Source organism: Monodelphis domestica, chromosome 1 (assembly GCF_027887165.1).
Source record: "Monodelphis domestica isolate mMonDom1 chromosome 1, mMonDom1.pri, whole genome shotgun sequence".
Classification (NCBI taxonomy): domain Eukaryota; kingdom Metazoa; phylum Chordata; class Mammalia; order Didelphimorphia; family Didelphidae; genus Monodelphis; species Monodelphis domestica.
This window is the reverse complement of record NC_077227.1, coordinates 349326093-349343101: the sequence shown is the minus strand read 5'-3', so window position 1 is coordinate 349343101 and position 17009 is coordinate 349326093. Positions and strand designations below refer to the sequence as shown.

Sequence of the window (17009 nt, the reverse complement as noted above, 5' to 3'; positions counted from 1 at the left end):
ATCTCTAGGCATAATTCTCTTCCACTGAGCCACCCAGCTGCCTTCTATGGCTTTGACTTTTTGGGCAGGAGATGGCAGTACCAGGAAAGGCAAAGGCAAAAACCCACAGGTCTGCTCTTCCAAGCAAGAGATAGTAGTGCAAATCCCTCTTCCTCCAGTTTTGACGTCTCTTTCTTAAGCCAATCACAAGTTTCTTCTGAAGTTAGTTCTCAATTCAGAGATCTTCTAAGTGCTCCCAGCTCATCTCAGTTCATCTCTTCTGATCTTTCTCTTCCAAACAGCAGGCAACAGTGCAAACTCTGAGGTCTCTTCCCATACTCACTCAAAGGTCTCCTGAGGCCAGTTCAGTTCTTTTATTGTCCAAAGCATTATCTCTTCCATTATCCACCTCTATCTCATGACGATAAACAAAAATTCACATTATTGCCATCTACACTATATTTAGGCAATATATATTTGTCCCATAGTCCCCAAAGCAATTCAAGGGAACAAGATGACACATTACCTTTAAAGTCCTCAGGTCAGTCATACGCAATTTAGATGTTGGGAAGTAAGACATCTTATCCCTTCTCTATAGGGTTTTTTCCTCTCAACTCTTACCCCCAACAGGGTTTCTCTCACACCTCTACTTTTTCTATATATCTTTCCATCAGCCAAACCATGTATATATGAAAGGGGCATCCTTAACATAAGGATCAACCAAAAAAACTGGGGTTGTTTAGATTAGAGAAATGAAGATTGATAATGCCATAAAAAAAACATTTCAGATACCTGAAGACAGAGTCGTGTGGAATATGAATTTTCTTGAACTGTTAATCAGAACTAAGTAGTGGGAAAAAGGTTAAAAAGTGCAGATTTTGATTCTTGTAGGGATTAGTTTCCTTGAGATATTCTAAGTAGTATCATTTAGCACTGAGATGACAATGATTCTCTGGAAACTTACCTTGCTACCCAGGTAAGATGACTATGAAATAAAGGATATCTCCAAAAGTCAAGACTGGGTCTTGAAAGTCTCTATCCCATCATAAGCTAGTACATAACTATCCATTTCCAGGATCTGCTCAAGTCTTGAGATGGGGCCTGTCTACGTGAGTGTGTGTCATCTCCCTCATTTAGGCTGTCAAAAGCTTCTCTGCCTCTTCCAAGAAGCAGAAACCCAATAGACTCACCTCTTGTTCCTTTTCAGTACTTGACACTCCACAATCTCACCAAACACTTCAAAACGTTTCTTCAGCTCACTGGAGCTCATAGTACTGGAGAGGTTCCTAATGTATACCACCCGGCCTTCTCCCTGCTCAAAAAAAAAAAGAACAAACATGCTTCAGTGGCTCTTATATCCTGGGATGAAGAAGGTGGAGATTTGACTTTCATGGATTCTCAGGAATCAAAATGGCAAAGAATCCTCATTTACCTCTTTCCCACCTGAAATTCTATGATTCAGGTAGAGGTGATGCCAAGAGTTTTGTTAGCTCTCAAAATAAAATGGATCTCCTTAGTAAAAAGTATGCTCCTTAATGGCAGGTATTGATTTCTTTGTTTTTACTGGTATTTCCAGATTTTATTTGTATTTGTATTATTTGTATCTCCAGAGTTTAAATTCCAGAGTAGGCACTTAATAAATGTGTAAGGGATTGATGGATTGAATGAGGTGCACAAACTCTAGTTAGGTTCTTGGGGTGAGAAATCAGACTCCGTCCTGAAAGCCAGACCTTCTCTTGGTCTAAAAAAAAAAATTCCCACTCCTGATAAAACTTATGGTCAATAAACTAACAAACACTTTTGAAGTGCTTCCTTTATGCCAGGCACTGGGCTAATCTCTAAGAATACAATGAAAGGTAGAATCTGTTCCTGCTCATTCAACTTACATTCCAATGGGGAAGTCAATACATAAATAACAAGGTAACTATAAGATATGTGCAAAGTATGTGGAAAGTTATGGGGGGAAGGTTGAGAGAAATGAGCAGGAGTAAGACTCTAAAAAAAGGCCCTCCTTTCTTTTAGCTTCCCCTTGACCAATATTACCTCCACAAATTAATTTGAACTTATCTTCAAAGAAACAAAAAAAGCACAACTTCTTTTTAGAAAAGAAAAAAGTTTTAAGAGAACTTTACATATCACTAAAACCCTTTGAAAAGTTGGAACATGCAAAATGGGGATAACTTAGAAATACTTCACTTAGATAAGCAATTTATTGCTTTTTCATTTTCATACATGGGTCAAAACAGTTGATGATCTTGTACGACCTATAGAATTAAATTATAAATTAAAGAGAGAATTAGTAACATGTGAATCAGATTTATTATAAAACTAAATTTTCTTCCATTTCCTGCCTCTGTCATATAATAATGTAACAATCTTCCAAATTATATCTAGTGTTTTGATTCAATTCAGAATCAGTTGTTCAATTTTATTTTTTCTTTTCCCTTTACAGTCTTTTTATGATGCATATTTTCATTTGTCTCTTTCTCTTTCATGTCTTCTCATGCCCCTTTTTCCCAAGGGGAACCTGCAGCCACCTAGCCAAGTCATATCCCTCCATTCACTCTGTTGTTTAGAGAATAGAAGTAAATTGTCTTGGAAGGGAGCACTGAGACCATCTAATTCAACCTTCTCATTATCCATATATATATTTCTAGGACCTGGGAATATTTAGTCTGACCTAGAGCAGAGATGACTTCATTAGCCATCTTCAAGTACTGGTAGCCTGCCATATGGAAGAAGAATGAGATTTGTTCTGCTTAAGCCCATGAGGCAAAACTAGTATCAAATGGGTGGAAAATTATAAGGTAGGAGGACTCGGTTTAATGGGGCACTTCCAAGCAAAGCTGCTCAACAATGGAATGGACTATCTCAGGAGGTAGTGAATTGTCTGTCACTCAGGGTGTCCAAGAAAATGCTGGAAGACTACCTGTCAGAGATGCTGTAGAGATGTGGGTTGGACAAGATGACCTCTTATGTTTGTTCTGGTTCAGAAATCCTCTGGGTATAAATGCCTAAGTATCCATTTGTCTGTCTCTATGTACATACACTCTCATAAGGTTTATCAGTTCTTAGTGTACAAAGGAAGATCTGTTTTCTATATATCCAGGAGCCAGAAAACTCTGGGATACACCTGGAAAAAATTTCCAGGATGTTTACATTGGATGTGCTTTTTTCAGCTGAATCCAGTCTCCCTTTCCAGACTTTCTCCATGCTACTCTCCTCTCATGGCTTTTATTCCAGCTACTTTTATCTTCCAAAGATGTTCTTTGTCCTCCCAGCATTTCACAGTCTATCTCCTCAATAGAGAATGTGCTTCTGATTTAAGCTCTATCTATTCATGAAAGTTCATCTCAAGTCCTACTTCTTCCACTGAGGCTTGTCTGACTGTCTACCACTCAGGGACCGCCTCCTCCTCTCATTTCTTGTAGCTCTTGTCTCTACTCCTCATTTCACTTTTATCACATGACTGGTATTATTAGTTTATTCTGTATGTGAGTCCAGACTGTGATATGTGAAAGAGGAATCATCTTTATTCATCTTTGTTTCCCTGGTAGCTCCAAGCTCAAAGATGGGTACATGTTTGCTAATGGATAGATTGAGTCTTGAGAAGTATAGGATCTGGGGGCAAGTAAGGTGGCTCAGTATATTGGGAGTCAAGTCCAGAGAGGGGAGGTCCTGGGTTTAAATCTGACTTCAGACTACTTAAATGTGTGACCCCAGACAAGTCACTTAACCCCCATTGCCCAGCCCTTACCACTCTTCTTCCTTGGAACCAATACACAGTATTGACTCTAAGTTGGAAGGCAAGGGTTTAAAAAAATAAAAGAAGCATAGGGTCTTAGCCAGGAGGCCCAAGAATTGGAAAGAAGGAATTCTCACACTCAGAATGTTCTTTATATATAGAGAGTTCAAATGGAAGAATGAATGGGATGGATTGTATAAGACAAAAGGCTTTCCAGTAGGATGGGGGTAGGGTGGGGAGTCCAAAAACCTTGTAGGAGAACAAGTGTTTATTCCTACAAAGGCACATCTTGACAATGTAACATGGAGGTCCAAAATACAGTAATACAAATATCTGTGGTATAGGTATTTCTGTGTCTGTGTTGGTAATTCCCAACATATTTGATGGGGAGGATGCTGAGGAAGGTTGTATATCCAATTTCACAATTAATATCTCAGTGGATCTGGAAGCTTCATCTGGGAGATCTTGAAGCCAGCTGCTGGAGCCATTTGCTTCCTTCTTCAGGCTACTAGGACTTTGAGGACTTGAAAAGGAAAGCTTAACTGGCAATATAGTAACCTCTGACCATATCCCTCCCCTATTGTGTCACTTTACTATATGAATATTCCTTCTCTCTCTTTTGTTCTTCCATTCTACTATGAACTTAGAGCCTAGGAGAATGGGAAGTAGATTCTCTTCGTTCAAAGCTATACAGAAGTGCTTCCCTGGTCCTGAGCATATCTGTCCAGAGAGGAATAGTCCTCACAAAAAGATAGTCTACTAGATCAGCCTACTCTTCTGGCCTTTGTAAGACCCTATGCCAGGAGTATCCCATCCCTGGCACCACTGGCTGGCAGGGAGCCTGGAACTTTGCAAGCTCCTGCCTTTTGGATGTTGGCTATTTCTTCATGGGAAGAAATACCATTGAATAAAGTTGGTGTTGGGTTAGCTGAAGTGTAGGAGAGCTAAGAGAGATCCCCTGATCTCTCAAAGAGTTTCTATCTAAGGAAGTTCTGTCCTCTTGGAGGACCCCAGGTCACTTCTCATTCCTTCACTGATCATACCATCCCAGCTCTTAGGGCACTTACAATGGCCTTTTCTCTTTTCTTCTCAATGTGCCGGACACTTGGGCTTCCTTCTCCACAATGTTCTTTGTTTCCACATCTGTTTGTAAACAAGAAAACATAGGCTCTTGGTCTGGGTAAATCAAAGGAGGTTTTGTTGGCAGTCAAAAAAACCCAATTTCCTTCTGCCAGCAAGGTTCTTTTGAACCTGGATTTGGTACATGGGACTAGTGTCCTTCTTCACCTATACAAAAATGTCTCTGAATTCTTCCTCACTCCATTCTCTTGAGTGACGAGACTGGCAAGAACCTGGGGACTTTCTCCTCAAGAAAATTCCTTGATCAACCCACTCTTAGTCAAGGAACTCCCTAGCTGCCATGAAATTCTTACGAAGGGGCAGTGTGTTATAATGGAGAGAGGACAGGTTTGGAGACAAGAGCCCTGGGTTCAAATCCTGGTTCTAACACTAAATAGTCATGTGGCCTTTGACAAGCCAACTCTCCCTCCTTGAATCTGTTTCCTCATCCATAAAATGGCACTACTTAGCTCACAGCAGTGCTATGAGCAAAATATTTTGTAAATTGTAAGTTTATAAAAATTTACATAATTATCAATTATAAAGTACCACATGGGAATTACAAACATTATAAAATATATTTTGTTCTTTCCCAACTACATGAATAACAATTTGTAACATGTTTTCCAAAATTACGAGATTCAAATCACTCTCTCCCTCCTCTTTTCCCTCCCCCGCTCCCTGAGATGGTAAGCATTTTGATTCAAGTTACCCAATGCATGGGAATTCTTACTGGGTGCCTCCTAGCTCCCATTGGGCTAAATTCGAAGCCATTAGCCCAAGAATAAAGCTATCTTTGCCCTGACAGATACCATAGCCTGCTGCTATGTCTGTCCAGCTTTGTCCTTCCAAGTCGTCTTTGACTAAGAAGGCATTTGCTGCCTCCACAAAGTTCATTCCTACAGAAACCCGAAGTGGAGAAACTGTTGTTTAAGTGGTTCCAAATGTGTTGTTCGTTTACTTATGTCTGGGGGGTGAGAATCAGGTGAAGAGATTCCTGTCAGTAGGAAGCCAGCACGGCTTACAGGAAGCAAACTGCCCAATTTTTAAGAATGTTCAACAAAATGAAAGTACCCACATTGTTCTTGGTACCACTGAGATGGTGTGTGGCTTCGGGGCACTCAGAGTCTGAAAGATGCAGCTTTAATTATCTACGTGGGTGGCTGTGGACATCCCTCCTACTTTAACAACCTCCCTACCCCAAAGTGCAGTAAAACCTTCAGATAATGGAAGTCATTTATCTATCACTTGAACTATTCAAATCCAGCCATGAGACAGAGAGAAAACAGACAAAATGAGACAATACAATTTTGAGAGGGAAGGCACCTTTGAGACCAACTAATCCAACCTCCCTCACTTTGTTGATGGGAAACCGAGGTCCAAAGAGATGGTTTGACATGACTCAAAGCCATACAGGTATTAAGCATCCTAGCCAGAACCCAAACCTAGGACCCCCAATTCCTTCTTTTCCCCACTATGTCAATCAACAAGCAATTACTAAAAACCTCCTATGTGCTGAGCATTGGGTTAGGCACAGGAGATAGAGCTAAAAGAATAATCGATCCCTTACTTTCAATGAATTGAAAATTCTGTTGAGCAACAGACCCCAGTGTTGGCTATTCAGAGACATCAGAAAGTCCTTGTGCTTTAGCTCATGCATGTTGTTTGTAGGAAATCCTCCCCCAGAGCCTATTTACTCTGATTTTATACATAATTCACACATACTTGGACTATCTGGTTTACGGGCCCACAGTAAATAAGAGCCAGATTGTGAGGAAGGAGAAAGAACAAAACAAGCAAATAAAAAAACACTCTAGAGGAATTTGAATAGGAGGAGGGCCGCCTTTTAGCCATCTAGGACAAGTATCTATACTCTCTCTCTCTCTCTCTCTCTCTCTCTTTCTCTCTCTCTCTCTCACAAACACACACACTCATCTATTGTCCCTATTTCATAGCTAAGGACAATCATGTGACAACATGATATCCTTTAGTCCTCATCAAGAAAAGGCTAAATCCTATTTGGACTCTGTATTGCAAGGAAAGAAAATCTGTGATGTTTTAGGAAAAAAATCACCAATGTGGAAGAACTTTTCAATAAGCATGCTGGGTAACTGAGGTCTTACTATATGTGAGTGTCTGCCTGTACACAAAGACACAAAGAGTGGACACTCTAAGTGAGTTACAGGGGCCACGGGGACCCAGAAATAGCAAATATTCCAGGAAGAACTTGATTAATGTCATTTTGTCACCTAGGAACTCATGCCTTTTCTTCACTGTGGTCTACTTCCCATTCAGTTGTCCAACTGATCTTTCTGGAAAGCTCAGTGGCTCCCTATTGTCATCAAGACCAAATATAAAATCCTGTTTGGCCCCTTCCTACTACCAGTCTTCGTATACATTCCCTCCTTCTGAGTACTCTCTGATGAAGTATCACTGATCTCCTTGCTATTCTTCCCACACTCCCATCACCTTCCTACTCATTTCATTGGCTGTCCACCATGACTGGAATTCTCTCCCACATCATCTCCATCTCCTAGCTTCCTTTAAGCCCTAGCTAAAATCCCACCTTCTATAAGAAGTCTTTTTCAGGCCTCCTTAACCTTAGTGCCTTCCCTTTGAGATTATTTCCAATTTATTCTGTATAGATCTTGTTTGTACATAGTTTGCATGTTGTTACCTCTTTTGGACTATGAGGGCAGGGACTGCTTTTTGCTTTCCCCTACATCCCCAGAATTTAACAGTGATTGGCACATAGTAGGTGCTTAATAAATAAATACTGGTTGACTTTTTGGCCTAAACAAGGAAAGGAAGGAAGTTACAGCCTATAAATTAGTCTGCTAAAGAGATCGCAGGGAGCTTCCTCAGGAGGTAGGGACCCACCAGACACCATGTGAGAAAACTGGCTACTATCAAGGGCATGTGACTTTGTAGTCTTCCTCTTCTTTCTTCAAGAACAGCAGATTCTTGGACTATATGGTGTTTCTCATTCTTGGAAGGGAACTGGCTTCCAAAGAAATCAAAAGCTGAAGAATGTTTTCCTAATTTCATCAGCACGAGAAAAATAAAGGCAGATAGGTGGTACAGTGCTGGAGTCTTAGGAAGAATTCTCTTCCTGAGTTCAAGTCTGAACTCAGATATTTACTAGCTGTGTGACCCTGGGCAAGTCTCTTAACTATATTTGCCTCATTTTTCTCTTCTCTTCATAAAATTGTGAACCTTAAAAATTCCCAGACTCTACTTCATAAGGTTGGATTGTGAACCTTAAAAATTCTCAGACCCTACTTCATAAGGTTTGGTTAAGACCATTCCCCATTTGGGCAGTGAAGGTACTTGACCAGGAATGTGGGAACTCTACTCCACCCCTACTTAAGCATACTTTAGGGGAAGATAAAGTTGTAAACTCTTTGCTGAACAATGAAAAGTACATAAACCCATACTTATAATAAGGCAAAAATTCTTAAGCTGTGCCTATTTTTAGAACTAATACAAAAGGGTGCTAAGTACCTATAAAGGTCAGGCAACTTGTGAACTTGCAAAAGGCAAAGAGGTGACACAAAGAGGCACACACTTACTCAGGTGTGAATTACTCAAAAGTTTAGTCTACTCAGGTGTGAATTAAGAATGGTCTGTCCTTTGAAAAACATCTACTATGATTGGTAGATGTAAGAACTTAGGGGAGGTGACATAGGAGAAATTTCCCTTTAAAAGGAGCTCAGAAAGGGATCTAAAGGACATTCACATTCAGATTCAGATCCAGGATTGAGCTGGTGGAGTCAGCTGAGATGAAGCTGGCCTAGTGTCACTAGAATCCTTGCTTGGACAGATCTTGTGGTGAGTGATTAAGGACTGACTGATCTTTCTCTTAGGGCTTAGGCCTGGGTTGGCCAGGGCTGCCCTCGGCCAGCCTATCCTTTTCTCATTATTCCCCTTTTCTCTCTTTCTCTCCTTTTCTTTAATTCCACATTTGTATGAATTAAAATCTCTATAAAACCCAGTTGACTTGGGTATATTTAATAATTGGGAATTCTTCCCTGGTGACCACCTTATAATTGATTTAAAAACAAGACAGTCTTGAAACCATATTTTCTGTGGTCACATTTTTAACAACCACTCTTTTATCTACTACAATTTAAGTCTTCCACTATTTTAATTATAACAAAATGATCGAAAAGGAAACAATTAATTATTCCAGTATATTTTTCCAAGAAAACTCAAATGGGGTAACAATTAGTCAGATATGACTGAAAAACAACCAAACTGAGAAAAACCATAGAACATGGAATGGCAGAGTTGGAAAAGAACTCAGATTCAGTTTAAGGTTCACAGTTTACAGAGGAAAAAACTGAGGCATTAAAAAAAGGAAATGAGGGGGAGATAGATGACTCAGTAGAGAGAGAAGAGGGCTGGAGACAGGAGGTCCTGGGTTGAAGTTTAATCTCAGGCACTTCCTGGCTGTGTGACCCCAGGCAAGTCACTTAACTCCCATTGCCTAGCACTCACCACCCTTCTGCCTTAGAACTGATACTTGCATTGATTCTAAGACAGAAGGTAAGGAGGTGTGTGTGTGTGAATTTTAGATTTACTCCACCCTGCTTAGTCTTTAGAATTCTAGTAACCTGGAATGTATACACCCCCACTTAAGGATTAAGTGTGGGGGAGGAAGGTCTATGACCCGTGTGTGCTAGCAGTGACAAATCAGAAGCAACTGACTGACCCCCTGGGCTGTCCAAAGCCAAGTTTAAGCCACCCTTGTTACATGTGAGACACAGGAAGTGATGTAAAGAACTGCCTTTATATTTTGCGTCACTTCTGGTGTGAGAGGCTTTTGGTGGTGGAACTGGACTTGGTGGAGTGTGAGACTTCAGACTGTTTCGCTGAAATGACCACGTGGTGAGTGATAAGTCTGACTCCCCTTTCCCTTGACCTTTATGAAGGCACCAGCCTCCAAGGAGGTCCCTCATTTTGGAGGAGGCCTTGTGGCTGGAAGCCGAGCTAGATTTAATCTTCTAGGAAGGACTCCTTGGCTGAGACCTCTGAACTCCCCCTGGCTCAGGCCAGGCTGAAGCAGATCTTCCCTTTTCTCTCTCCCTCATTCTTAATTTCTTCCTTCTTCTGTAAATAAAACACCATAAAATTCCATTCTGACTTGAGTATTTCATTGGGATTTAGAATTTAAATACCTAGTGACCACTAAAAATATATATTCAGACTCGACCCTAAATTTTACCTTTAACATGTGTGTGTGTTTAAAGAGGAACTGACATATACATACATAAAATACATCTTATTTACAGATATGTGTGAACTGTGCATAAAATCTGAGTAAATAGGCTCTGGGGGAGACCTCAAGTGGGGGGGGGGGGGGGGGCAGGGATTTTCTGCAAATAACATCCATGAACTAAAATGCAAAGACTTTCTGATGTCTTTGAACGGCCAACTCTGGAGTCTGTTGCTCAAGAGATAAGTTACTTGAAGCAAAGGATGGTTTTATTTTTTTAGCTATATGCTTAGCACATAGGAGGTGCTTAATAATTGCTTATTGGTTGCTTTTAGTGGAAAAAGAAGGACTTTTAAGGTCTTAGGTTTGGTTCTAGCTATGCTACTTATTTCATGTGAGGCTTTGGATCATATCAAAACATTTTGTTGGATCTCAGTTTCTTATTGGTAAAGCGGGGGATGTTGGATTAGTTGATCTCACAGTTGCCTTCCCACTCTAAAATGTATTGTCCTATTTTGCACAAGAAACACAATGTGCCTAGAAGTTGGTTCTTCACCCCATGCTTCCATGGCTAAATTGCTGTTTCTATCTAGGCATGCAATATTGCAATGGTCCAGGAGTGAAACTAGCAGGCAAGGTAGGCCTAAGCAAGAGAAGAATCATAGTCTGGTAGAGAGGATACTGGACTTGGGAATCAATAATTCCTGGGTTCAAATCTCACCTCAGATACTTAATAGCTGGACAAGCCATTTAACCTCTCTGTGGCTCAATTTTTCATTTGTAAAATGGCAGGGCTGGGCTTACAGTGCCTCCAAACACCCTCCTAGCTATAAGTCCATGATCCTCTGATAAGAACCAGGTCAGGTCCAAGGACATAAGTTCTGATAATGCTCCTGGCAAAGAATCTATGAAAACTATTCTCTTGTTTCCTCCTGACCATTTTAAAGATCAATGACTGCCTTTTCTGGGAATCGGAATGTACCATAAAAGGAATAGAGAGGGAAAGGAAAAAAGTATGAAACAGAAGATACATGGGAATCTAGAGCAGAGGGGCCTGACTTCCAACTGAATTAGAGTAATCGCAAGATTCATCTATTTCTCACTTAATATAATCATTTCCTTACTCTAACATAAATGCACTGTAATTCTTATCCCGAATTATCCAATAGAATTCTTAGCAAGAAGGTTACAGGTTAACTTCCTAAAAGGGATGGGTTTTCTCCACCTTAAATTAGTGCAGACTTTACTCAGCAAGATGGGCAGAATGTTCCCCAGCTCATTATTCCATCATTGAACTGGGCCCCCAAGTGCATTCCCCATTCCACATCCACCCAGAGAGCAGGGTGATCATAGTAAATTGAATCTGGCTAGGGGTAGAAAAGTAGGCTTTCCAGAACCCTCTTTGAAAAGGACCATGGGGCTCAGGGTTTAGGGGTTTGGGCTCCCTAGTGGACAAGATATCTTTTTGTTTGTTTGTTTCCAGAAAAAGAAAAGGCCTACTCTCACTGCTCACTTTAGAGTTGAGGTTATAACTGGGGCTACCGTACTGCTTCAATGGCCACTGGGGAAGGCTCAGGAAAAGGGAGCCACTCACTAAAGCTACCCTCCTACCCCAACACAGATAGCCAGACAAGGATGTACTCTGTACTACCCTTTGGGCACACCTTTATTATGTGTGGTTCATCTGCAAGTTCCCTGTTCTAAAGAAATCACTGATCTATCAATCCATAAACCATTGCTCCCCAAAAAAGACTTAAAAGCAAGCAGATAGGTCTGGGCTATCCTGATTTCCCTCGTGGTACCCAGCATAGGCAGCTAGGTGGCTCAGGGTCAGGAAAGCTCATCTTCCTAAGGTCAAATCTGGTCTCAGACACTTTCTGGCAGTGAGGACTCTGGACAAGTCACTTAACCCTCATTGCCAAGCCCTTTCCACTCTTCTGCCTTGGAATCAATATATAGTATTGAATCTAAGATGGAAGGTAAAGGTTTAAAAATTATTAGAATTCAATATCAATTTTCCATAATTTGATCAACTCTTTGACCAACTGAATTGAGGCAGCCACCAGAGAAATGTTGTCCAAGCTATCACTTGTAGTAGAATAGCCCTAATCTAGGCTAAATACTAATTAGGGTGAGGTTTGGGGTAGGGGTGGTGACAATACAATGTTCAGTTACCAGACATCATTCATCTCTGGACCAAGAGCCATCTATAAGAAATATGTGTCCCAGTTTTCGTGGTGATCCCTAGTGAGTTCACTATTGTGAACTCATATTGTGGTAATATTGTGGCCCCTAGTTTGTTCCCAAACCTACCTGAAAGTCCTCCGGTTTGCTGGGGATCTGGACCTGTGACATGAAGAGCCCGAGCTTGATCGGCTCCGAGAGCCATGATGCCAACTGGCTTTGCTGAAAGGTCTTGGGTGGAGGCAGTGCTGACATGGAAGAGAATGGACACAGAGGTCCTCATCCTCATCCTCCTCCTCTTCCTCCAAGAGGAAACCACTGTCACTGCTGCTGTCCTCAAAAACAGTGTCATATTCTGGGCTCTTGCACAAGGCAAAATCTTCCTCCTCCAAGGTGCCATCCAATAACCCAAAGTGCTTCGTTAAGCTGGCTCGGATCTCATGGTCTCTTAGGGGCTTGCTGTCCTTATTGGGAGGTTTGCAGCTTGCACTTTCCTTGCTCGGTACTTGTACATCAGCCCTGGAAAGTCTGGGCTGGGATCTGTCCTCTGCGTGGGCTGAGGGCTCCCATGACCTCAGTACCTTCCTCTGGAAGGATCCTTCTGGCTTGAGGACTTGGCAATAGTCGTGGTCTCCAAAGGATCGGGAAAAAGGTCGCTTCTGGCCTACCTGGGATGGCTGAACTGTGGCTCGGCTCAGGTGGGCCAAGAGTTCACTCCTCTCAGGATACTTCTTTCGGGACTTATGGGGCCCTCTGGCAATTGCCACAGGCCGGGGACCTTCAAGGGATGGGGTGGATGGTGCTGTCTCTTTGTTTGGCCTATGGTTCACATCTGGCTTGAAGGGGTCTTCCTCAATAGGTTTGTAGGGTGGTGTGGTTGGTGGTGTAAGACCTTCTCCCCAGCACCAAGAAAAAACAGACAATGTGAGTTTGATGCTTTCACCAGGAACTTCTAATTAAGACCATGGTTACTTGTCTCTCAAGAGACCAAAGGGTTCTATTCAACCTCATGGCTCACTTGGCTAAGATTCTTAACATTAGTCAACTGTAATCAACCTTCATTTTTTTTTCTACCAAAGCAATGTTTACCTAGCAGACCCAATTCAAGACTCATCAAGCCCAGACCCCAGAAACTTGATAGTAAGTTCCAAGAGCTCTTCAGGAAACTTCTGACATTCCATTGGTTTAAGGGATACTCTTTCTCTCAATTAACATGCAAAACACAGGCATCTATCTGCTGGAGAAGGACTGAGTCTGTCAAGCTCATGCCTATATTCCTGGGGCTGGAAGGGAACTTAAAACCCAAATGGTCTGACCTCGAAATCTCTCCCACAACACTGTTGACATATAAGCATCCGGCCTCCACTTGGAGATATAACTATCTCCTGAAGCAGCACTCACCATCACCAATAGCATAGCTTATGTGTGGGGAAATTCTTCCTCTCATCAAGTCTACATCAACTTCTAACTTTCATTCAATACTTCTAAATTCTGCTCTCTAAGTTCAAATCAGAGAAGTCTGATCCCTTTTCTACACAGTCACTCTTCAAATACTTGAAGAGAACTACTATGTCCCTTCTGAGTCTTCTCTGTTTCCAGGTCAAACATCCCAGTTCATTCAGACAACAGAGAGAGTATGGGGACAGGGTTAGGACTTAGACAGTGAACTCGTAATCATCTGGATGAGGTTCACAATGGAATACCATGTTTGCCTGAGCCCATGGTTCCTAAAAACTACCCCAGGAAAGTCCAGGACTAGAGGAAGCAAAATTCTCATTAGGTTTTGCTTCTAACCCCCCTTGACCCCATTTACCCAACCCCAAGTGGGACATCCACAATCCATCCAAGAAGTGCAGTAGTTAAAATTCTACCAAAAGTGACACCATTAATGTCTAGGAACAAAGAAGGGCCTCCTCACCTGCTGTCCCACAGAGCTCCACTGTCAGCACCTGGTCAAAGTTCCGTTTCCCCAGCGAAGGGTCACTGATGGGAAAGAAAAGAGTGCTCAGAGTTGCTGGGATGATACACCATCACACAGAGAAAAAGATGCATAAAAACTCTAGGGTGAATTGCAGTAAGACCTGGGGTTTAGTTTGCCAGAGTAGCCCCTGATTCTCAGGATTTACAGGATAGAAAGCAGCAAGACAATATTCAGATAGATAGATTGAGCCAGGAGGGTAGAAGAAAGACAAAGAAGAAGAAGACCCTTTCTCAGGTCCTGGCAGAATCTGCTGAGATTGTGAAACTGGATCTCATGGCTTCATCATTTCTCCCCTGAGTCTCCAAAAACCAGCTTCTAAACTGAAGTTGATTTTTAAAAAATGATCCAAGAGAAGAACTCTCACACACACACACACACACACACACACACACACACACACACACACACACAGAGCCCACCCCCACATAATGCCATGTCATACCAGACCATGTCCCAGTGGAACATCACACCAAGTCAAACATGTTTAACCACATTCTCTCATTCCACACAGGACCTCCCTGCATCTCAATAGGCAATGCCATGCCCAGCTGTGCCATGAAAGTTTTTGGCAGGGGGGGAACTTGAAATCAGTGCTTGATACCCTTCTTGTAATATGAATTTTCTTGCATTAATCTAATAAGATATTGTCAACTTACTTGTGTGACAAGGCCAGTGTGAAGCACCTGGGAGTTTCTGAAAAGGAAGAAACAAGACAGATTCAAGCCATCCATTAAAGACAAAGTTGATCTCGTCTGATTTCCCCTCTAGAATGTACTCTTCTTGAGGGCAGTCATCTTTCTTGCTCCCAAGCGCTTAGAACACATAGGACAAGCTTAAAAAAAATTTTTTTTAAATACATAACCTTCCATCTCAGAATCAGTACTATGTGCTGGTTCCAAGGTAGAAGATCAGTAAAGACCAGGCAAAAAGTAACTTGCCCAGGATCACACAGCTAGGAAGTATCTGAGGCCAGATTCGAACCCAGGACCTCCTGTCTCTAGGCCTGGCTAGCTGCCCCCTTTTAATAAATTCTCATTAACTCACTGATCCCCCAAAGCTGAGAAATACCAAACTGGATGCCAACCAAGATACATCCATCAGTGTGTGAGAATTTACTATATAGAATCATAGAGGATGAAACTTGGAAGGGTTCTTGGGACAGGGAGCAGAGAGTATCGGCCCTAGGAATGGCCTCCAGAAATCATGTAGCACCACTTCCTAATTTTATAGGTGTAGAACCCAGAGAAAAAACACTGATGTGCCAAGATCACATAGTGAGCCAGTGGCCGAACTTGGACAAACCCACATGATCCAGTTTTTCATTTCCTCCTCTGTCCTCCCTTGTGACCCTGCCCTCCAAGCCCCTCTCTCTACCTCTCGAGCATAATGGAGGGCAGCTGTGGTCCTCATCCGGCTCACCACTCCCACTCTCACTGGGGCTCTCCAGGGCAGGGAGCTGGGTTGCTCTCTGCTGGTTCTGGTCACCAACACTTTGTCCTTCTTCCGGGCTGCCCACCTCTACTTCCACCTCAGCATCATAGGTCTCTGGGTCTAGGCACAGTGAGGGCAGAGGGTCTGCTCTCTCTTCTGGGGGTGCCTCATCTACAAATGAAAGCCAAGGGCCGAGTTCGGGGTTCAGTCTCTTGGAGCGTCGAACAGCATAAACAGAGCTCTCTGGCTTCCGTCCCATCTTGGTCCCCGCTGACAGAGGTGGACTCTGTGTACACATTCTCACCTCCCCTTGCCCTTCCTCCTTTTCCTCCTTCGCCACTGGTAGGGCATTGATTTCTTCCTTCACTTCCAGTTTCAGGGGCCTGAAGCTGGGCCTGGGCTCCGAGGTCCCAGGGGAGGCCTTGATCCGCACCTCACAGGCCTTCTCGGATGAGGGTCTTTGGCTTTCCTCAGAGGGTCCAGGGCTGGGCTTGGTGCCGGGTGACAGGGAAGCGTAAATTGGCATGGCCAGCCGGTAGGGCTTGCTCACATCACAGAAGAGGTCTTGAGCCAGCAGCTCTCTCAGTATAGAGAATTTGGACCAGGAAGCTTTGGGAGGTTGGACAGCTGTTGGCCTCTGCACCAGGCTGTCTGGTGGCTTCCCCTCCGCATTCTTGAAGGATGCTGCCTTTTGTAACGTGCAGTCGGCCTTGGCTTTCTTGAAAGGGTTGTTGCACGGCTGAGGGGGTGTTGCTGAGCCTTGGATGGGCAACTTTCTCTGGGGAAGGCAGTAGGTATGCATGTAACGGATCAGCTCCACCATGGCACGCATGTCCTCTGCACAGGCAAACTGGGTTCCAGTGCTTTCAGCAGATGGCTTAGGGGAGGCCGGGGACGAGGTCTGGGCAAGCCTGGGGCTTGAGCAGTCCTCGCCCGAGTCACTTTCTTCCTTGATGGGGGGTCGAGGGCTCTGGGCTGGCGGGGAGGGAGGCAGCTGCTGCCATCCCCTGTCTGGAGCCCGAGACATAGTGCGGGGGCAGCAGGGAGCTGAGGTGAGATGCCTGTGCAGTTCTGTGTAGCTTCGGCTCTGAGTCTGGGGAGGCGAGGACTTCTTGTCCTGGGGGCTTTCCATCTAAAGAGACACGGACAGAAACAGTGGTAAGGAGAAAATGCTCAGATTTCCCTTCTTGTGAATGCACAGAAGGGCAAGCCAACAGACTATGGAGGCCAGCATGGTAGCACGGCTTGGGACAAAGAGCAGCTGAGAAGAATTTAGAATCAGGATATTTGTGTTTGAATCTCAACACTAGCATCATGAGCTGGGTGACCTTGGGTAAGTCAACTTTGACTCA

General features: G+C 43.1%; 1 protein-coding gene across 3 annotated transcripts in view; it reads right to left on the bottom strand.

Moving 5' to 3' along the window:
* The window catches only part of PPARGC1B (PPARG coactivator 1 beta), a 178801-nt gene that overhangs the window by 13288 nt on the left and 148504 nt on the right, over window positions 1-17009 (bottom strand). For 2 of the 3 annotated variants that reach the window (XM_016422776.2, XM_056811455.1), the window contains exons 5-10: window positions 15601-16789; window positions 14883-14919; window positions 14164-14228; window positions 12375-13137; window positions 4792-4867; window positions 1170-1294 (exon numbers count right to left, since the gene is read on the bottom strand). In XM_016422776.2, coding sequence (XP_016278262.1) covers window positions 1170-1294; window positions 4792-4867; window positions 12375-13137; window positions 14164-14228; window positions 14883-14919; window positions 15601-16789 — 2255 coding nt within the window. The remainder of the gene's footprint in view (window positions 1-1169; window positions 1295-4791; window positions 4868-12374; window positions 13138-14163; window positions 14229-14882; window positions 14920-15600; window positions 16790-17009) is intronic. The other variant, XM_016422779.2, reaches the window with a different exon arrangement.